Source organism: Rhizophagus irregularis, chromosome 9, assembly GCF_026210795.1.
Source record: "Rhizophagus irregularis chromosome 9, complete sequence".
NCBI lineage: Eukaryota > Fungi > Glomeromycota > Glomeromycetes > Glomerales > Glomeraceae > Rhizophagus > Rhizophagus irregularis.
In genome coordinates this window covers 4,378,798-4,402,689 of record NC_089437.1, presented here as the reverse complement: position 1 = coordinate 4,402,689, position 23,892 = coordinate 4,378,798, and the positions used below count along the sequence as shown (strand labels likewise).

The 23,892-nt window shown below is 26.4% G+C and overlaps 5 protein-coding genes across 5 annotated transcripts; 2 read left to right on the top strand and 3 right to left on the bottom strand.

Moving 5' to 3' along the window:
* The first annotated feature begins 3,505 nt into the window (after positions 1 to 3,505).
* OCT59_030022 (uncharacterized protein) lies at positions 3,506 to 5,097 on the top strand. Its single transcript, XM_025312794.2, has one exon. The coding sequence runs from the start codon at positions 3,541 to 3,543 to the stop codon at positions 4,921 to 4,923; it is 1,383 nt and encodes a 460-aa protein (XP_025188932.1). The 5' UTR covers positions 3,506 to 3,540; the 3' UTR covers positions 4,924 to 5,097.
* Positions 5,098 to 7,114: 2,017 nt separating this feature from the next.
* Positions 7,115 to 8,926, bottom strand: OCT59_030021 (uncharacterized protein; the record flags this gene model as incomplete). Its single annotated transcript, XM_066146378.1, has 1 exon — positions 7,115 to 8,926. The coding sequence occupies one exon, from the start codon at positions 8,924 to 8,926 to the stop codon at positions 7,115 to 7,117; it is 1,812 nt and encodes a 603-aa protein (XP_065995029.1).
* Positions 8,927 to 13,468: 4,542 nt separating this feature from the next.
* Positions 13,469 to 15,010, top strand: OCT59_030020 (uncharacterized protein; the record flags this gene model as incomplete). Its single annotated transcript, XM_025331368.2, has 1 exon — positions 13,469 to 15,010. One exon carries the CDS (start codon positions 13,469 to 13,471, stop codon positions 15,008 to 15,010), a length of 1,542 nt encoding a protein of 513 aa, XP_025188930.1.
* Positions 15,011 to 15,247: 237 nt separating this feature from the next.
* On the bottom strand, positions 15,248 to 16,538 carry OCT59_030019 (uncharacterized protein; the record flags this gene model as incomplete). The annotated part of the gene is made up of 4 exons (XM_025329913.2): positions 15,248 to 15,436; positions 15,522 to 15,670; positions 15,756 to 16,102; positions 16,189 to 16,538. 4 exons carry the CDS (start codon positions 16,536 to 16,538, stop codon positions 15,248 to 15,250), a joined length of 1,035 nt encoding a protein of 344 aa, XP_025188929.1.
* Positions 16,539 to 19,372: 2,834 nt separating this feature from the next.
* On the bottom strand, positions 19,373 to 22,251 carry OCT59_030018 (uncharacterized protein). The gene is made up of 5 exons (XM_025312793.2): positions 21,987 to 22,251; positions 21,119 to 21,895; positions 20,745 to 21,024; positions 20,347 to 20,652; positions 19,373 to 20,259 (listed from the first exon to the last, which is right to left on the bottom strand). Exons 1-5 carry the CDS (start codon positions 22,014 to 22,016, stop codon positions 19,709 to 19,711), a joined length of 1,944 nt encoding a protein of 647 aa, XP_025188928.1. The 5' UTR covers positions 22,017 to 22,251; the 3' UTR covers positions 19,373 to 19,708.
* Positions 22,252 to 23,892: the final 1,641 nt, after the last annotated feature.

The following is a 23,892-nucleotide window of genomic DNA, read 5'->3' as shown; positions in this document are numbered from 1 at the left end:
AAAAATCACATGAAAAAATTGAATCTGATATCTAACCAATTTTTCATTTTTATGATCTTTTATGATCCTAGTCAATCATTTCTATTGATATTTGGCCTAAAATAGTTTAAAAAATTTGTGTTTTAACGATTAAATAAAATTTTAATTAAAGCTCAGCCAGAATTAACTTCATATAACCTATCATAGAAAAAAGTTTTTGACTTTTTTTGTGTACAAAACTTATACTAATCAATAGGGAATACATGCGTTTATGAGTAGCTATGTAGTCAAATTTGTGTAATGTTATTGCACAAAGGTTTTTGCTTAAGTGAAACTATTTCTAATGGTTAAAAGTGGTCAATTTGACTTAGAAAGTGGCCAATTTGGCCAATTGAATGAAAATTCATAATTATTAGTTATTTCAAGACCCAGATTGATTATTTTCAAGGTCAAATTTACTAGCTAGAATTATTAACCAGTGACAATGATAAAAGAATTAAAAAATTTGATTACTGTAAGTGAAAAACCATGATCATCCAAATTGTGACACATGATTTTTATGTATATAATATTGATTAGAATTGATTAATCGAAACTAAAAATCAAATTTTTAAATCAAATCTTGAGATTTGATTAATCATGATTAGTTGATTCTATAATCGATTCTTAAAATTAGAATCAATTCCTATCTCTAAGCCAAACTGAATTACTGAATACCTCTTTACTAATTACATTTTATTTATTTATTTTTTTATTTACACTAAGAATCAAACTGAAATACTTCAAGATAAATTATTAATATTTTAAGTCTTATTATGATCTAACCACTACACTTAAGGTTGCTGGAGAAACTAGGGGGTTTTGGCAAGTTGGCGAAATGCTGAAATAGCAAAACTTTGCCGAAACTATATGAAAGTCTTATTAAAAAGTTGGCAAAACTCTGGAAAAAAGCAAACCCTGACGAAACTTATTATAAATGCTGAAACTGCCAAAACCTTGCCGAAACTATAATAAAACTATAGTAAAATCTTGGAGAAACTAATTGTAGAATTTTGGAGAGGTTTAGACAGGCAACCTTAACTACACTATTTATTCTTTTTTTTAATTATTAATATTATATTTCATATTTATCTTAGAATAAAGGCATGCTTAAACCTTTGTATTTATGTATTTATATAATTCTTTTAGAGTGTAGATTATGAAAATATATTACTAAAGTTACCTACTTGTGTAAATTTACATCAAATTTATTCAAAATATTTTAAGGTACATTTTCAATGTGTGGGTTATACAAGATCATGTATTTATGCAAATTCTAAAGCGTAAATTACTGAAACTACCTACTTGTGTAGAATTTATGAAACTTTTTAAGATACAAAATCAATAAAGTATTTTTCAAATTGTTTTTATGTGTAGATTACTTAAAATCATATATTTAAGAAATTATTTCAAGATGTGAAACTTTGAAACTACCTATTCATGAAAGGCTTATGCCACTTTTTAAGATATGCCCAATTAAATAACTATGTTTAAGTGTAAATTGTGCAAAATCGTATATTTATAGATTTTTACGGAGTATAAATTTCCAGGTATTATACATATTTGACAACTTTACACTAATATTCACCTCATATAACCTCCTGATGAAGAACTAACTCAAGATAGGGTAATATTTTTAATATATTCTATTTGAATTAAGCTATTTTTATTTAAATAACAGACAAAAATTGGCTGTGACTTCTTGGAGGAATTAAAATGTCTTTTCCTTCAGGTCTATCAAATGTGATTTGATAGTATCGAATGGCTTCAGTTAGCCAATAGGCACTTTGGCGATTTTCGCAACAAATTAATTGATGAGATAGAAAGATTAATTAAATCCTTTAAGGAAAGGTTGGACAGGTTTGTATTTTTATTTAGAAAATGCTTATAGAGGTTATATGTACAGTAATTTCTTATAATTTTCTAATAAGTCTTACAAATAATAATTTTTTAATGATAGTGATCGTCTGCCACAAAAGGAGGAAATAAAGGCATTCATTGATGATGTCTTGCAGAGGTGGTTGAATGCCACAAGTGTACGCTCACAAAACTCTAACATATTTATGTTTGTGAATTATGTATCCGGGGATACTGACGCTACCAAAGCCCTGGATATATTACGCAAAAAATTGCCGTACCATCACGAAATGGCAATAATTTTGCGAGAAGCTTGAAAATTTAAATTTTTTATTATTTTTCTTAGTTATTTATAAGTATATTTATTTAATTTGATTTTTAGCAAAACTAACATTTAATTTCAGTTTTTATAGACATTGATTCGCTCTTTTTATTTATTTCTTTATATTTTTAAATAAAATATGTCTCGGTAAATAATTGTTAAAATTAAATAGTATTGTAAAAAAAAAATCTTTAAATATTAGTCAAGAGTACTCGCTAATACATTGCAAAAAAGTCTTGGATTAATTTATTCGGCTAATTTAAACGCTAATTACAATTTCTTAAAAAAATTAACTATAGTTTATCATACTTTGCTACTAATTCTCTTTACGATTTGCGCCAACTTCGATACGATAACATGCGGTAACGTGATCAATACGAATTTCTCACGAATCAGAACCGTTCATGTGACAGCTTAGTAATAACAAAATACCGAGTTTCACACATAAATGTTCAAAAATAAAGTGAACATTTATATATGTTTATACGAAAATCGTCAAACAAGGTACGTCTTTTTCTGCTTTATATACGCGAGCAAAGTCAATTAAAAGGTGGAGTATATAATATAGGAGCCGAATTTTTAATTATTTAAAAAATGGCAACAATAACATAATAAAAAAAAATTTAAATTAACTGATATAAACTATTTCTTTTATAAGCACTATTAAATATTTAATAACTACTGTATGTTGCGAAAGACGAGATACGAAGTAACGTCTAAAAGATTAGATAATTTCCCAGATTTTAGGGATATAACGGAAATATTCAGATAATATTTTTTAATGAATCAATAATTGGACAAATGCTACAATCGCTTATGAACCAGTGAAAATGAAAGTGAAAATGGAAAATAAAAATGAAAAATGAAAAAATGATATTAAACAGGTAATTATGTTCTGACAACATAATAGCATTACTAATCTCTATTATAAAAATTCGGAGTTTCATATGTAATGTTCTGACAACATAATAGCATACTAATCTCTATTCTAAAAATTCGGAGTTTCATATGTAGAGATCGAAAAAATTTTGTATTAGACGTTTTATAAGTAAACTTGGCTAAATACTTTGATTTCCATATCTGTAATTTCCTTCTTATTTTAAAATCTATTTTAAAGAATCTTATTCTAAGCTAACAAAAATCTTGAAGATCATTGCCGCATACATTACATTGATTGTATAATTATACAAAATTGTACTGATTTATTGTATTAATAAACTGTAAAAAAAATTTTGATAAAATGCATAAAGCGTTACATTATTCAAGTATATAAATACCATGTAAAATACTCGTTTCATTTTTTTTCTCAATATTCGATTCTTAAAAAAAAAAAAAATTTTAAAATGCATCCATTAACGAAGAAGGATTCATATTCACTTTATATTTTAACAACAACTCTTTTCGTGTATGTGATAAATTTCGCGATAACAAATCCAACTATATTAACAAAAGAATTTCCACCAAAATTGCCAACAACAGTATTCTTATCGCTTTATTTTATTCCAAAATTACTTTTCATAATTCTTTCACTTGAACCTATTAAAACGAGAAAAAGATGTTATACTTTAATAGTGTTATTATTTTTATATTTAATAATTCCATTAAGTTATCGATTAAAATATCATCCAGGAATTATGACTAATGTGATAGTTTTCACAGGAATTTATTCTTTTAAAATGAGTTTGTTTATAAAGTACAATAGAAAATACTTACCTGATACCAAAATTAATCAACAAAAAGAATTTACTCCGTATATTTTAACACTTAATAGTTGGCGTCATGATTCCGATATAGAATCAAAGACCGAAATCGAAGAGCCGACTATGAAACAAGTTGATGAAAAAACCAAATCACGTGTTTTGGTGTTTATATGGAAGCTGATGATTTATGAAGCAGTTTTATATTTATTTGCTAATTTTCCACAAAAAGTTCCTGAAAGAGCTTATCAAATTCGTATGATTGAATATTTTACGAAAGGGATTCCTATTTTTACGTTTACTGCAGCTTCATTGTTTCATTACGTTAGTTTTTTTATTTTCTTTTTCTTATACCTATCATTTCATTATGATATTATTGTACTCTTTAGTTTATTAGCTTTACGATGCATGATTACAAGTCAATCGAGTACCCCAGAAAAACATATTCTTGTCAAATCAGGTTTATTAACACCAATACAATTTTCTTTGTTAAAAAATTACTTTATTACTTATACATTTAACACCAAACATTGTTTTGATAATCCCTGGATATCAAAAAATCCAAGAGAAGTTTGGTCATCACGTTGGCATACTATGTTTGCTGAAACATTAAAAGAACTTGGTTATCTCCCTTTTAGGAATCTATGTATTAGCTTGGGAATTACTTCAAGAAAGTTTTGCAATGCTATGGGAGTATTAGGAGCTTTTTTTATTAGTTCTCTTTTACATGAATATTATATTTTAGGAATGTTTAATATGATTACCGGTGAACATTTATTTTTTTTCATGTCACATGGTTTAATAATGATTGTTTGGGAACTAGTTTTTACTTCTGAAAGAGAAGATAAGATGAAAGCAGAGAAGGAAGGTTATAATTTTAGAAAATACGCGGGCGTGTTTTTGAAGTGGTTATTAATGTTAGTAGTTTATATATTGATTATACCTGCTTTTGCTGAACCCATGATAAGAAGAATGGATTTGTGGATAATTCCTTCTTTTTTCACTGATATTCACAAGAATTTGGTTTAGAAATTTCAATTGATTAACATTTTACAATCTATTAGTATATAACAAACATTTTTTTCTATTCCTATTTGTGATATATTATTTATGAAATATTTTTTCAATTTTCATTTGATAGATTTCTTTTTTATAAACATTTTTTAATCAATAAAATTAAATATATTTCATGACAGTAAATTGAAAACTACTAACACATATAGAGTAAGACTCTATGCCAAGTGTGCAAGGTACCACGGGAAATTTGTATAAATCTGGTAACATATTTCTATTGTATTTTTTATTGTTTAAAAAAAACAACCAAATTTGTGCAAGTAAAATTAATTTTTCAATTATATTTGCTCGTACTAATAGTATAGAATATTATTGTTATATTGCCAATTATTAAACATTTTACATTTAAAAAAGATATTTATTAATTATATACGAAAGTGAAGTCATTTGAAAGGTGAAATATTAAAGATGAAGTATGTAGAATTAAAGTTTTAGGTTATTTAAACCCGGTAATAACAAAAAATCAAATTAACCAATATAAACGATTTTTATCTCATTATGTTGTGTAACGGAAGTGACACGATCATATTGCAAATATTTATTATTTTATATTGTTTTTTCCTATAAATGTGCTATATAGTATACATGGGGTATTCAGAAATGATGATCGCCTGTAAGCCAATGAAAATTGAAAATAAATTAAAAACGATAATATAAATAATGAAGAATTTGTAAAATATCAATACGTTAAATACTAATTTTATAACTGAACCGAAGGAATTAATATAAGATTTTATAAAAAAAACTTTCAGATAAAAAAAGGAACCCAAACTTGTTCTGCAAAGTAAAGTATGTATAACACAAGCAATCTTTTTTCTCACAAAAGAAGAAAATAAAATTAGCGCTGATACTAGCGCTCCAATTTCCCCAGAAAGCATATTATATACTTTCGAATTTTGCTCTTCTAGCCCCAATAACTTGGCTATTTTTTCTGTACGTCTGATAACTTCCTGCTCGCTTGCTATACTATCGGATGGATGAAAACTTATTTATTTCAGATCTCAGCCTTCCCTTCGCCCTGTTCCAGGTCAATGTCATATTAAAGTCCGATGTAATCGTATTTTTGAAGATGCTTACAAAAAAAAAAAGTAAATTATACAAATTTTATTAAATTCTCAAAATTAAATTTCTAAACATAGGTTTAAAATTAATTTAATATTCTCGCAATTTTGTTCAAATCTCTCGCGATTATCAGTTGGCGCAGTTGGCGTTCCTCTTCTGAATCTTTGTTCTTCAACTGATGATGGCAAAACTCGCGTGTTGGGTCTAGTTCGTATCACCATTACTCAACGATTCTCTAATCTTTTTGTCAATAAAATCAAGTTTATGTGCAATAGCTTTCTTTGAGCGAGAAGGAAATTCTTTATTAAACTCGCTAGGTGATGGTTTATCAATAGTTACTTTAAATTGGCCAAGAGCTTTTTTCAATTCCTTTATTATTCAAGTAAAAAAAAAAATCTCCCTTTTTAGTAAAAATAGAAATAAATTATGTAATTAATTCTTATTCTGCTGTACCTCTGTAGTCCAAGCTTCACGAGATGATTACGATTTCTTTTTTAGGAAGTCCTTCTAAAACATCATTTTTTTGTTCTTCTTGAGATAAAATCATTGGATCGTGCGATGAAGAGACGGTAGCTTTTTTTATAGTAGATCTCGTTTTACGTTGCTCACTTGATTTTTTCGTTTGTTTTTTTCTTTCAGGTGATGGAGATGGTTGATTATTTTCTCCCCGATTTTTCTGAGAAATTTCTTCTAATGATTCTTCACCAGAATAAATTTTTCTTTTTTGTTGATATTTGAATCGGAAGTTTCAGAAAAAGTTGTTTATCAGGCATTTTTAAATGTTTGGGAGAATAATTTTATTTATTTTTCGTAAAGAGAAAAAAATTTGTCCAAGAAAGATCGGTATATTGCTATTGAAAATAAAAGATTTTAAGTTTTTTGATAAGTGATCTGACGCCAACAAAATTTGGTGATTACGTAGCAAATTCTTTTCTTTATTATTGATTTACCAGAATAGTTTTATGACAATATTATAAAAAAAAGTCTATTGTTAAACATTAAGCCAATTAAAATAATAAGTAAAAAAAAATTATAAAAAAAATTAGGAGGTATTAAATGCAATTATATAATGTGAAAAATTCTATTATTTAAAAATTTTTTGATATCCTTCGGATTCTATGTCTGTATTGCTACCACTATTATCACTATCCACTTCTGCACACATAATCGTTCCATTCCTTTTATTAACTACTACTGTCTTAATAGTTTTTTCCACTTTCTTTGCCTTTTTATTGTCTTCTCCATTTTCATCTTCATTTTCATAATCGATTTCCTCCTCTTCCTCAGTTTCATCGTAAACTTGTATCTCCTTTTCTTCATAGTATGCTGCTTCTTCTTCCATTTGTTTTGCAATATCTTCAGGTTTCATATCTTTATATTTTGCAACCAATTCATAAATCTTTTGTGGAATAAGTTCAATTTCATTGCGATATAAAACCATGGTCATCATAACTTCACAAGGAGGTAATAAATTTTCAGGAATTTTTTCAAGAATATCTTGAGAGAACTCAATTTTAGAATTTTCAACGACACTTTTAAACATTTTTTTAATTTGATAATGAGAGCAATAACCAAGATTAAGATGCACGTCCATACGACCAGGACGAATACAAGCAGGATCAAGATGTTCAATGTGATTAGTTGTCATAATAATGATACTTCCTTCTGATAAGGTATGACCATCCAAACATCCCAAAAATGTTGATAAACTGAATTTTGAAGACTCATTAACTTTTGAATCTTTGTCTTTATTGGAAGATTTCGTAGAGAATGAAGAATTTTTTGATCGTTTATGAAGAACATCTGTTTGAGTGTCGACATCTTCAAGTACAATAATTTGATTCTCGGGAACATCACTAAACGCAGCACTTAATTCATTATCATCCGTAATATTTTTGAGATTCAAAAAATAGATATTACGAGATAAATGTGAAGAGATAGCATTTATCAAACTAGTCTTTCCTGTTCCAGGTTTTCCATATAATAAAATACCACGTCTATAAGGCATTCCAACTCTTTCATAGAAATCTTTATCATTTACAAATAAGTCTAACTCTTTTTTTAATAAATTTTCAAGTGATTCATCCAAAGCAACACTATTCAAACCTTTAACTGAAGATAATGGATGCATATTTTGCCACATACTTTCATTCCTTTCATATCTTGAGCGAACCTTCATTTTTTTTTGAGTTATTAGATAAGATCTTACAATTTGATTTAAAAATTCAGATATTGCATCAACGTTCGTATTCGAATCCTTAACGGTTGATAAATAAATTGAAGGTGCAGATTTTTTTGTATTTGGATTCATATTTGGAAAGGGCATATTTTCGCCGAAATCATTATTAAGAATATTATCACCATTAATAATCTCTTGTTCAGCCATACGAATCGTAACATAAAATTCTTTTCCTTCGTATTCAATGGTAATTTGTTGATCTTTCTCTGGAAGAATGTTAAAACCCGGAGGAGCAAATTCGTTATCATCATCATCATTGATACTACGATTTTTTATCGAATTTGTCATAGGTTTCACAATAAACGAGCCTCTATCTAATTTTTTTGTTTGTTGAGAAATTATCCAAGATAAAGCCTCATAAAATACACTTACGTATTGGATACCATATCTTCCTACAGTATAATGTTCAATTTGAATGGTGACATTTTTTTCATTTCTCCATGAGATTCCTGTTCGAAAGGAACGAAATAATTTAAAAGCTAAAGTAGTAATTCCAGATGCTAAAACAGTTGTTATAAACATATCAACCGCCATGATTCCGGTCAAATATGGTTCTAATTTTGTTGGAAGCCACGCTAAAAGAGCTGTATTAACCTGTGATTGAGTAAATAAATTACTAATATGAGGTTGAAGAGCGTCGTTGTACATATTATTCATTTTAAAATATATTCTAGAGAAGTTGTATGTTTTTTTTTTTAAAAAAAAATGATTTTATTTATATATCTATTATTATTATTCTTATTATTCTTATTATTTTCAAATATTGTTAAAATTTTTAAATTTTAGAGAATAAGAAATTTTAAGAGATGAAAAATCGCTTTAAATAATTTAAACTTTTTTCCGCAGCAGTCAAATGTAATTGTCATCATCACCAAATTAGTCAAATTACGGAACAAAAACCTAACAAAAACATATAAAAAGTATTGTATACGATCGACATAGTTTTTGAAGTATATTCAAAATCATCAAAAAAATGTTATTGTTTCAAAAAAAAAGGAAAGAAAAAAAAGGAAAATTTATTCTTTGTCGTATTATTTTATTAAATAGGATATCAATTATATATCAACGTAATATGACTAACAATAGCGTGTAAATTACTACTCGAAATATACGGTAATTTGACTATCCCTTAAAGATATATTTCGGCATCCATTGATGAAATTTAATGGTAACAGTTTTATATATGTAAAATTGAATAATTTCATGATATTTATCTCGTTAAGACATATTAAATAATAAATAATAATACTTTTATATTTTTAGCATCAAAAAATAGCAAAATATATTCTATTTATAATATATTTTTCTTTAAAAAAAAATACTATGAATTTTTTTTTATAAACATTCGATTGTGTATGTTGCACATACGGACAATAGCGTATTGCTTATGCTTGCATCGTCCTAATCAAATACTGAGGCGTAGAGCCATTAAAAGATAAATTAATTTTCTCGTCGCGAGATTACAAATTTCGAATCAGTAATTTATCAATACAGTATATACAGTATAGCACTGACTAAATGCAGTGCATTACCTCTATACTCACCCAATATTAAAAAAAATATTGGTTAAGTTTCAGCATTTTAGCGTTATGATCGATCTTTATCGTTCAATTATGCGAATTACTAACATTTTTATACTAAAAATTGAAGAAATAAGTACTCTATTAGCCATAAGGGGATTGAGAAAATTTCAAAGAAACGTTTAAATTAGATAGATATGTTAAATAGTTTTTTTAGGTAAAAAAATTATTGAAATTTTTAAACAGGAAAATTTTATCCATATTGCATCATTCGCACGAAAAGACAAACTTTAAAATTGGTCATTATAGTAAAGAATATTTTCAATATTTTTATCTACCATAATCTCTTGATGGAATTAATAAAGTTCAATCATTACGCACAAAAAATACCGATAATATTTAAATCTTGCAAAATAATAACTTTATATATTACGAAAAAAAAGAATCCTTTTAATTATCGAAGAAGAAAAAATTTATTATTTAATATAGAGCTTTTTTCCAAATTACCCTATGGATAATATAAGATAATCGGCTGAGTCTTGGCTCGCGAATTTTCAGTCAATCATAATAATAACATATATTATTTATATGAAATAATAATAAAAAATTGTAATTTTTATAAAGAATCATTTAATTTTAGAGACGATCAAATGTAGTACAATGATTTTGACATGTCGGACATAAAATTATTGTATAAAGCCACTTTAATATTATCGATATGTAAATTTCCTCCGTATATTATTACTTTTCGGTCAATAAAATAGTATATTATAATTCTTTAAAATTATACATAAAGTTATTTTAACAGTATCCTTTAAATTTAAATAATTTTTTTTTACGAAAAAAAGAATTCCTATATTAAATACACTAACTGCTAAACTATAAAACGCGTAAACTATTAGATACTGATACTGTAACAGGTAATGAATAAAATCATATTAATCATTTTTTCTCCGCGTGCTGTAAATTTTTTTTGCTATGCTTATTAATTTTTTCGTAGTACAAGCTATTAAATCAGAGTTTATCAAGAGTCTATTTACTATTAGTCACGATGTATTCAGAAAAGTATAGTTTTCTCAAACTTCTTTCTCTTTCTCTAAAATATTTTATCATTACAGACATACAATCGAAATGGTTGACTCTTACACTGGTAAGTGTCTCCCAACGTTTTACCTCTCAAACAAGAAATTTGCAATAACAAAATATCAATTTGGTCTAATCTCCTTTTATTCGTGTTCTCCCAGCAAGGTGTTCCACAAGGTGGTACAGTATCTTTTTTTGTAACCAGCTAAAAGATTTATTGTTAATAATATTCATTTTTATTACCATTCATAAATAACTTTTCAGTGACGCTTTTCCAAACTAATGAAATATTCGAAAACTTTCTCAAAAGCAAACATGGACAATTCCTTAACAAGTTCATAAAAAATAATGATTCATTGCCATCATATGATTCAGGAATGTCATCTCTTAAAACAAGTGTACCTGCTATTTTTTCGGGTGATTGTCCTTCGCTCTTACTACATAATCTCCCCAGAGATGATCATAAATATAAGCCAATTACCCGGGTTTAGAGGTTCAGTCTGCAATTGCAGAAGCAAAAGCAATGAACAACATTAATTTTTTTAGGAACATCTGAATGCGGGAAAACAAGGACCTGTTTAAAGCTGTACTGTACTATATTGTACTAGTACTGGGAACTGGCGAGAAACTGAGAAACTAAATCATATGATTAACGCAGTAAGGTACAGTAAAATTTTGTTTAATTTTGGCCAACACTATTCCATAATTTTGGCCAAAACTTTAGGCATAAGAATTCAGCATCCAAGTTGACATATAAGTGGTTTGAAACTGGTGAACTAATAGAGCCTTTCTAGCATGCCAGCTTGGATTCTTCAAATCATATACCTTAAAAATCAATCTGAATTATGCTATAGTGCTGGCCAAATTTAAATACAGATTTACATTGAATTACTGTACCATCTAACATGATATTTTTTTGCAATAAAAAGTGAAATAAAAGGCACCAATAAATACCCAATTTCTTAGCAATAAAAGGAAGTATAAAGAAAAGCTAACAGATATTCAATAACCTGAAGTTCTAATCAGTCTAATGGCTATAAACTATCATTATATTAATAAGCAGATATCTATTTAACAATTGAATAACCATAAACCCTCACCAGCATAAAATATAATAGAAAACATTTATTAATATATAAAACATAATAAAAATAGGTGCATTCAGGTTATTTGGTCATAATTATATTTAGGTTATTTAATCACATGATTATAAAGAAAAGTGATTTCAAAGGCAAGGAATATAGTAGAAAAAATAAAAAGGTATAAAAAACTTGTTACACTTAAGTTATTTAATTAGATTATTTAATTACAATTAGATTATTAACTTTAGATTATTTAGTTATATTTAAATTATTTAGTTATATCTAGTTTATTTGGTTATATCTAGTTTATTTAGTTATATTTAGATTATTTAATTATATTTAGATTATTTTATTACTAAATAATCTAATCTAAGCTGATTATACCTAAATAATATAATTATATTATTTAGGTATAATCAGCTGCATATATCATCTTAGAATACTATATCATTTCAATTTATAAAGATGTAAATTATAATAAGAGCTGATCATTAAATCTTCTCTTATACTATATAATAAGAATCTACTTTATTGGAAAGTATACCTGATTGGTAGTTCCTAAAAGAAATGATGTTAAATTCCTTAATTCTTATTCATTTTTTTTGATAAATAGACTATTTATGAATTTCTTTTTACTAATTGATCATTACTGTAATCCATGTTAAATACTATATTAATTTAAAATTAGTTATACAAAATTTATTATATAGTCTCAAATTTAGGTATTATAATTTTTATTTTCAATTTATTCAATTTATTAATCAAATATTAAATCACATGATTTATAACCATTGATTTTTGATTGGCTCTTATTAATATCACATGATGCTTACATAATCTGACAAAAATCGAGACTTTTTTATTTGTAAATTAACAGTTAATTCTTTTTAATGAATATAGCACAATTTTTTTAAATTTTTTCTAAAAGTTGAGTATAGATTATAGAGGTAACACACTTTACCCCGGGATATCTCCAAAATTGGCCAGAATTAGCCTAATTCTACCAAAGTTCATACCCGAGTACGGTAAGTAAAATGTGATTCAAGTGCGGATCGAAAATCGTAGTTTTGGGGATGATCTATTATTTCGAATTCAAAATTGCCCAAATAAAGCCTTTAATAAAATGTATTACCGCTATTGGATAAAAATAAGTTCCGTTATGACATAATGTTTGGTTAATGATCAACATTTCTTAGATTATTAAAATGGAAAGATGAATGGTTAATTTCCTTCTAACCTTTTTTCTTTTAGGTAACGTCGTGTTGTAATCGAATATGATTGGTTACGTCATTTTAAGAAATTAGACAAAATTTCGGAGATTTTGGACAAAAAAAGTTTTCGGGACTTCCCGCAGTAAGACCATGCTTAATCCCGTAGTCACACGTTTCATAATGCATATAAATAAACATTTTTGTATCAATAGGGGTTTCCTTTTTCTTTCTTTTTAATTATAAATATTCGGGCCCCCTTTTTTCCCCTTGATCAATTTTCGATTTTTTTTTTTTAAAAAAAATATGATTTTACTTCCTGCGGATTGTCTCAGAGAAATATTTCGACATTTCGAACATGATCATAAAATACATGATTTACATTCATGTTTATTAGTTAATAGAATGTGGTGTGATATCACGATACCAATTTTATGGAAAAACCCAATTGGAATTGATTGGGAAAATAAAGGTACTGAAAATTTATTCGGTTGGAATAATATCAGGACTAACGAATTCTGGGAAAGATTTGCAAGGACAATATTAACTTGTTTACCTATTGAATCCAAAAATTTATTAAAGAAATATAATATTAGATTAAAAATTAAAATTCCTGAATATTCAATTTTTAACTATGTTGAATACGTTCAATATATATCTTATCGTATAATTTTAAGATGTATAGAAGAAATATTAGTTAATAAAATTGATAATGATGGAAATATTTTAGAAAATGAAATTTGGAAAATGTTTATGAATAAAAGTTCAATTATCAAATATCTTGAACCTACATATATTCCAATTTATTATTTTCCTGGTGGGAAAACATCTTTACAAAATCTTATAGAATTAGAATGTTCTACAAATGTTTCCTCAAAAATTTATTTTGATCTCTCTCAAATATGTCATAATATTCAAAGGTTGAGTATTGAAATATGTGAAACAAATACAATAAATGATAATCCTGGATTATTATCATTAATAGAATCACAAAATAGCTTGAAAGAGATGAGATTTACCTCTTTTAATCAAACATTTACCAAATTAGGAGAAGTTATAATCAAACAAGTTGATACGTTAATATCATTATATTTCATCGATTTTGTTTGTATCCCTATTGAATCATTAAATCAACTTTATAATATAAAAAAACTTTATATTTGTTTTCCTTATGGGTATAATTTTCAATTATTAAAATTTATAAACCTTCCAAGGGTTGAAATAATAAATATACAAGGTGGAAATGGAAGAAATTATGGAGATATATCATTATTTAAAGAATATGGTCAAATAATTGAAAAAACTCAAGGTATGATTCGAGAAATATATGTTGATATTGATGGATGGCCAGAAGAAGAAGGAATGATACTTTATTATATAAAATCATTAACTAAAAATTGTCCAATGTTAGAAAAGGCGAAAATTTGGTTCATTGAAGGTCATTTGGAAATTTTTGAAGAATTTTTAATTTCTTGTAAACATTTAAAAACATTAATAATTGAATTCACATCCTTTACTGGATTTTGGAATGCTATTGAAGTGAGCCCTTTATTTAATATTTTAGCTAATAAAACTAAAAATTTGAATGAACTTACTTTTATTGGAATTATAAATTATTCATCAGAGGATTTAATTAAATTTTTAGAAAGTTGGAGAAGTAAAAAAAATTTATTTATAGCATTTGATCGTAATTCTAATTTAGCACAACATCTTGATATATTTGAATCTTTTAAATTAGAAGGAGTTTTAAGAGGTTGGGAAATTTTAAATGAAGATACTGATAATAATAGTAGGACTCAACAGAATGATGATTATTATGATGATGACATATTTGATATTTGTTATTGAGGTATCATTTATAACGATATAAAGTTTTTTTTATTTATCCCTTAAAAATATACACTATAATTGTTCTAATACATATTTCAATTTTCTCTAAACCCAAACCCGCAACCCCCCCCCCCTGGCGATCAAATAAATGTATTTAATAAAGATAATTATATTAAGTACCGATAAATTGTTCGAAAAAAAAAATAATGGTAATTTCGAAAAAAATAAGCATTAACAACCAGCGCAAATGTAAAATTACCATGGTTCACTATTCCTCATTGCGATAATTCTTACAGAAGTAATATACATATAATTATTTAGTGGACTTTTTATCTCACGAGAAAGCTTGTGTATTAATTCATCAAATTCTGAGTCTGTAACGTTCATAATTTGTTTTATCGTTGGTTTCATTCCTTCATATACTTCAATTAATACATCTGCCACCTAAAAAAAAGTAGAAAATTTTTAATTATTTAATAATTATTTTTTAAATAAAAATAAAATAATAAATGAATATGTTTTTTTTTACCTTTAAACCAAATTCACCACCCCAACTACCAATGGGGACCTTTTTTTCTATCAATCTTACTGAATTAAATTTATTCGTTGTCCTCAATAAATTATGAATTGGAAAATGATGGAATGAATAATGATCATCTATTTCCAAATATGTATTTACTATTAAAAAAAAAAATAATAATAAATTATTAATTATTAAAATTATATTTTCGTTAAAACATTAGCATTTAAATTAATAACTTACATGCTCTTTGAAATTTTCTTGCAGTTTTAGTAAAACTAATATCATTAATATTTAATTCCATTAATTCTAACCAACCACCAGGTTTAAGAGTTCTGGCAAATTCATTTAACATAATATTCCATTGTGGTTTACTTAAAGATATTATCATTGATCTTTGAAATAAAAAATCAAAGGTAGCTTCTTCAAAAGGTAATCCATCACATATATTATATTCAAGAAACCCAAGATTTGATGGTTTATTATCGTCATTATTTATATCTGAAAATGTTGGAACCATATCTAATCCTATAAATGTCGAATTCGGATAATTAACTGCCATATCATATGACCATCTTCCTGAGCCGCATCTATTAATTTAATTAACGTTCGTAAAAAAAAAAAATACTTTTTCTTGATATTTTTTGAACTTTTATAAAAAAGAGAAAATATTTACCCGCATTCTAATACTCTTCCACCTCCAGATTTTAATAATTCATCTACGGGAGAAGAAAAATTACCATACCAACGACGTTTATAAAGTTCATGAGTAAAATCACTTCTTCTCGTTTCCATGACATCACTTGGTAAAATATATGATGAAATATTATAAAATTTTCTGCCATCCAAATACAAATATGTATCAAAATTTGAAGTTATGGTAAATTCATAAAGTGAGAGTGCACCTAATGAACTTAATGAACTTGATGTATCTTCAAAGAAACTATCAGTGGTATTACGAGAAACGTCACTATCAGAGTTTCTTTTTATCGAATTGGTGGTTACTTTGGTCGCTTTAACTCCCATTTTATTTAAATATTTTCGCTAGGAAATAAAATAAGAAATATGAGATTTTTTGTCTTTTTTTTAAAAAAAATTTTTAATAACTTGGGCAAAATTGTTCTGATTTATATAAATGTTTGTTAAAAAAATCGGTCATGTGATATCGAAGATTACGGATTTTGTTACCAATTACTCCTTCCAAGTTCAAATTCTTTTTGTAAATCGTTTATTATTTTCACGAGATATTCATGAATTCGGAAAATCAATCTAAATCTAAACCTAAAAGATTTATATAAAATAAATTAAATGAAAAACAATAATAAAAAAAATTTTCATATTATAATGAGTTAATAATTAGGTGAAATAATGTACATATTCGATGTATTCGATATATAGATTTTTTTTTTTTTTTGATAAAAATTACATGATTCTTATTTTAACAAATTATCGTATCTCTCGTATCGTTTATTTACTCAATTCAAAAATCAATTTTTTCAATAACATATTTAATTTGTTCTAATATATCTGGTACGATTTGTTTTTTTGCCATAATAATAGATATCATGTGAATTTGAAAACTATATACCAAGGAATCAGTCGAGACTTTTTAATACATCTAATGTTTGTATTTTTTGTAAATATTTGTAAGGAATATAAACACGTTTCGAATTTTTAGAATGGCTATAAAAGAAATTTCCGTTATTTTTTAACAATAACAGATCATTTGATTGGACATGAATTACATAAATATGAGATCCAATTGAAATTTGTTTTCGAAAATCACATTTATTATTTGCAGGGATGGACTATTTTTTGTTTACATATAAGATCAAAGGGTTTCTCAAAAAATTTATGCATCAAAAATCGTACGATTTTTCTTCTCTTTATTTTTCCTTTGTTCATAATTGTTCATAAGGTATATGCAGTGTCATAAATACGAAAAATCATCTGACTACAATTCAGATGACTTCATTTAGAAAATTTTACTATATTTTGATATAAATTATAAAGGAATGAAAAGATAGGAGTTGATAAGTAAAAGTAATGATAATCCAAAAATCGAAGGATATCAAAAAAAAAAATTAAAAATATACTATATTTGTAATAAAATGATATATTTAATAAAGGAGAATATATCATATAAAATTAAACCAATTAAAATTAATTTCATTGCTCTAATTTTTATATTATAATCATGTGTTAACTTAATATAGTCTTAATTATATATAATAATTTAATAATAATGCTACTAATTCCCCCCTCCCCCTACTAAACTAGTCAATTGTTCTCATGATACTTTTCTCTGCAACTTTTTTATTGACATTTATCCTATCAGGGGATCCCGACCGGATTCTAAATTTATAAATATATGCCTTATATGTAAAATTCTTAAATTTTCCAAAATTGAATGTCTCCGGAATACAATGAAGTTTTTCAATTACGATTAATGCGATTAATGGTTGATTTACGGTTAATCGTTATTTTTGTAGATCTAAGATCCTTGTTTATGTCATATATATCTGTCATATGAAACCAAATTTTTAATACCGAGATAGTTTGTCGCGTAAAAAAAACAATATGTATATGTATAAGTATAGAAAATTCATCCCTTTCCCCTTGGACCAATATCCTAAATCGATTGTATAGAAATGTGTATTATGAAATGAATACCTTCAAAAATAAAAATATATTAGTAGCGATTATAAATAATAATGACATCGCAGGTGTGGCGCAGCAAAAATAAAAAAGAAAGGTTTACTTAAGGTGGCTTTAAACATCTAATTTGTTTTTCGTTAAATCCAAATTCGGAAATGATCGGCAAAGAGGTCATATTTTAAAGTCAAGAATGGAATTTTTAACATCATCCCAACTTATAAGTAGACTTTTAATAGAGTGAATGAAATACGTTTTATTTTAGGAATTTTAGGAGCTTTATTTTAAAGGAAAAAGTCTTAGTTTGCTTTTTTTTTGAAAATCACCGAGCCATAATGTGGCACCACGTCATATTTTTAACCAAACCCTGTCAATTAAGTAAATAGGTTCTTTTTTGGATGGAATTTGGAAGTTCAAGACTCCTTTCCCCTTATTTTTTAACTTATTTTGGCACTCATTTAAACTAAATTATTACAGTATATATGCATTTATTGTCATTTATTGTCAAATATTACTCTCAAGTTTCAAAAAATTTCCAAAATTGAATGTTTTCTACATGATTGACCACTATCCCTATGATTACTTATGATTATCAGTTTATCGTTTTTGTAGGTCGATTCTTTACTATGTCATATATGTCATATATATTTGTCATGTGAAACTAAAATTCAATTGAGTCAGTCGCGTTAAAAAAAAAGCTAGACAATATATACAATATATGTATAGGTAAAGACAATCCCTTTTCCCCTTGGACAGATTTAAATATAGATTTTATAATATTATTGAGAATTTCTTTACAATTTTCATGTATTATGCGAACCACTTTCAAAAGTTTCGATGATGTCATGTTCGCACATTTTTGAACTAAACCCAGTCAATTTCTCCCTGAACAGATTTAGATATGGTGTTTCGCGTATTTCCTCTTAAATTAGAAATAAATCTCTAGGAGTGCATTCGGTAAAAAAGAATCGTGGGAAGAAAATAATATTTAAGGTAAAAATATCTAGAAATATCTATGATATTCTTTCAAATTTTCAATGACGTTTTGGAAATTCAAAAAGAAAGTTACAAAACTCCTTTCTCCTTATTTTTTTAGCTTATTTTTAGAACTCATTTATATGCAAATTAATTATTTTACTGTATTCATTTTTGTTTTAGTCAAATATTGTCTCAAGTTTCATTGAATCCACCGTAAAAATATTTTTTTATCATCCTTATTTTTATTTAAACCCATAAAATAATGTCATTTCATGAGGAATTTTGGAAAGTTATTTCCGGATAATTTTTTTATAGGATTAATCATAATAAAGTAATTAGCATAATATCACTTTTTTTTTAATAATATAAGGGGCTAGTGCTACAAAAGCAATCTATTACCCCCCAAATATTCTAAGGAGAGAATTGTAAAAAAGTAATAATGAATATAATAATATATATATGATATTATAATATTGAAATAATCTAAAAATATAAATATACTGTATATAATATATATGTTATATAAAAAATTATACTTGATAATAAATCTATTGAATCAATTATCATATTATACTTAATCTTGTTAATAATCTTTCATCAATTCGTTGGATATCTTGTAAAATATTGTCCCTCAATCGAATACCTGATAAATAATTTGGTTTCAATTCGAGGAATTTATTTATATCATTCAAAGCTGAATCTAATTTGTTTAACTTCCAATATATATATGCACGTTTCTTTAAAGAATAATAGTGCTCATTCTGTAGTTCTAATGCCTTATTAAAATCATTTAAAGCTTCTTCATATTTATCAAGTTTTAAATAAGTTTCTCCTCTTTTACTGAAAACGCTTGCAAAATTTCTTTCACCTTGCATTTGTTGCGTCACGATAAAGCCTTCATCATATCCACGATGATTTCTTTTAACATTAGGATCATGATCATCTGAATCAACATAAGATGAATTTAATGGTTCCAATTCCAATGATTTATTAAAATCTAATAAGGCGTCATGAAATCTTTCGAGTTTTCTATAAACATTTCCTCGATTTTCAAGTACGTATACATTTGTAGCTTTAATTTTCAATGCTTTGTTAAGATCTGTTAAAGCATCATCTATTAAAAAGTCGAAAGAAATTTTTGATTAATTAAAAAAAAGAAAAAAATTTGTATAAATAAATTAAATAATTATTAATTTCTTACCATAACGACGAAGTTTACAATAAAGTTCCCCTCTAGAACAATAAGCATAAGAATTTTTGGGAGCAATTTTTATAGCTCTATCTAAATCTAAAAGAGCATCTTGTGGCCGTTTCATTAAATAATAAATATCAGCTCGAAGTAATAAAGTATTAACATTTAAAGGTTCTATTATTAATGCTCTATCTGCAAAATTTAATGCCTCTTTATATTTTCTTAAACGTCGATAAATATCGGAAATTTGTTGTAAAGCAACTGCGTTATCCGGTTCAAGTTCTAACGCACGATTAACATCAATTAATGCTTCATCTTCAATAAAAAAAATTTTTTAAGTTAGCAAAAATTGATGGAACTTTAAAGAGTAGATAATATAATAAACCAATCAAATAAAAATTATATACCATATCTTCTCAGTTTAACGTAAAGTTCAGCCCGATTTCCGATTGGACTAACTTTAGCAGGATAGTAATCTAAAGCTTTATTAAGAGATTTCATGGCTTCACTCCAACGTCTCATATCTAGATATATTGCACCACGAAGTCCATGTTGATAATCACTATCTGGTTCGAGAAGACAAGCTTTTTCCAAATCCTCTAAAGCCTCATCAGGAAGCATCAACATTCTGTAAGCTCCACTACGATTTCTCAATGCAATTGCGTTGTTCGGTTGAAATTCTAAAGTCTTTTAAATAGTTGATTTTGTATCAAAGTTAATAAATTTTACACGTATGGCGCAGTATTAATGTGCAATGATACACAAAAGATTATCCATTTACCTTGTTTAGATCACGAACTGCTTCTTGATATCGACCATTATCAAGGTGAATCACTCCGCGAGTTCCATATGCTAAAGCTCTATCAGTCTTGAATTTAAATGCCATTTCAATATCTTTTTTAGAATTTTCATACATTTTTAATTCTCGGTTAACATCCGCACGATTAATAAATGTAAACGCGTCAGCTGGTCCAATTTTAATAGCAATATTTAAATCGGTTAAAGCTTCTTCAAAGCATTTCATCATATAATAACAATAAGCACGCCATTTATAAGCTAGACTGCTTTTAGGATTAATTTCAATAGCCTTATCAAGATCGCAAATTGCATCAACATAAGATTTTTGTAGGCTTTTAACTATTCCTCTTAGACACCAAGCTCTTGCCTTATAAGGTTTTAGAATAACTGCATGATCCAAGTCATATATAGCATTTTCATAATTTTTAAGTTCTCGAAATGACTCTGCTCTATCACATAACGTATTGTAACTATCAGGATTAACATCAAGTAATTTTGTACACCATAAAATAATTTGTTTATCATCCTCAAAAAATTGTGCTTTAAAAAGGTTAAATTTTGCTAAATTTATGATTTTTAATCTTTGAAATTGTCGTTTTAAATTAAAAGAAGATTTAATTTTCTCTTTTTCTTCTTTTTCTTCTGGGATAGTTCGATTTGAATAAATAGTTTTCGATAAACCACAAGTCCAAAATGCCGAGCGACATAATTTTGTTTTAGTATTCGATATATTAATATTAAAACTTTTGTTAATGGTTTCCTATAACGAAAGGTAAGTGAGAAATATAGAATAATTATTATTCAAATCTTTGTCAAAAGAACGAACATTGTGTAAAAGGAATTTAAAATACCTTATGTACTCTGTTCAAGAAACTTTTCATAGTGAATATTGTTTGATATATATACAAAAATTTTGGTATGATATGTTATATATGGGTTTTTTCAAAGGAATAATAAATATGATAAAAAGACGTGAAATATTATTAATAATTTTCTTAGCGTAAGGAATGTAAAGGAAAGAAAAAATATATTTTTAATTTTTTTTTTTATTATTATTTTACGGGTTGAAAATATTTCTTAAAAAAAATAATGTATGATCAAATTCAATGAAGTTTCGATGAAAAACAGAAATAGGTGGGATATATCGTTTGCTTTAATGGGTTTTTTTTTCCTTTAGAAAAAAAAAACCAGTTTTGATTGATATCAACTTGTTTACACATCAAATATGCACATCATTTAAAATAATAATCGCTTATCCCCTACATTTAGATACATTTAGATATTTCTTTGATGTTTCGTTTCCTGAACTGTTTCTAAGACATGCCCCCCAAAACATTATAAATAAGTTTAGTTTAAAAATCTAAAATTCCAAGATTATAAACAAGCCGAGTCATACATAATCCAACGACACATCCTACGTGTTATTTAAGCATAAATATTTACATCTCCTAGCACAATTATTTTTTCTTAATGTAGATATGATTTTATATATAGGTACATTTAGGCGTGTTGATTAAACTTACATTAACTATAACAATGAGACAAAATTTTTTTATTCTCCAAATTCAATTTGTTTATATTCCATACCAGCAAGTTTTTTGAAAAAACCTGTTAAATCCGGTTTTTTTTTTATATTTGTTCCTGTTCAAATTGTTTGTTTATTCCTGTTGATGAATTTCCGTAATGCATACGATTCTACACGAGTACTTACTAATTTAACTAATTAGAGTCTGAGGCGAGGGAATAAACAAAAGAGATTATTGCTTTGATGATTTTTTGTGAAACCTTGTTTCTTGTCATGGAGATTTGAAATGATAAGGTAATAATAATCGATTTATAGATTCTTAAGATTCTTAGAATTTGGTAAAATAAGGAAATATAAAATCGTTATTTACAGGTTTTATTTCCAGACAAATTAAAAGACATCAGATAAGGTTAAATATGTTGAAATGCGTTGAATGCGTTGAATGCGTTGAATTATTATTAAATGGGTTGAAAGTAGAAGTTGAATGTAATATTTTCTCTTTCAATCGTTTCTTTCCTACTTGAATGAATAAATATAAAGAATTAATGCATTATTTTTATTATTATTATTTGGTTACAAAATTATTCTTTTGCAGTTAAATACTTCTACATACGGTACCAATCCATTTTTTTTTTAAAAAAAAAGGTTGTTGGGCGGGAAATTTTGGGGGTAAAAAATGTTTTTAGAACAATGGAACTTCTTATCATTGAACAAAATCGTGCATGATGATCTTGGGGTCAAATATAATTGGATAGATTCTTTTGAGTTTTAACCAATTATAGTTTAATTTCATGGCGTAGTAAAGAAAATTTATCCTTTTTTCGTTACATAAAAGTTAGGGAAATTTTACGTGAGTTGAAACGTTTAAGTAGATCTTTATTTAATAGTACCTTTAGGTAACCATTCTTTACATGAATATTATGTATGATATCTCAAAAATTCCAGTAATGCACTCTTTTTGAATAATAACTTTACTTTGTCCGTGCATTTTTATTTTATAATTTCTCTTCTTTTTAATTTTCTATTCTCGTAAACATCATATCAGTTACACGAGATTAGCTCGCATAAATATTTGCGAAAATTTGAAACATTTGATTATTTCTCTCTTAAGGGGCTCCTATAATTAGAAATTTGGTTAAAAAACAGTATTTGTTTGGTTTTCATTCGTTAAAATAATTTCACGCGAATTCACTACTGCGTCAATTGCGAGAATATTGGGGATACTTGGAGAA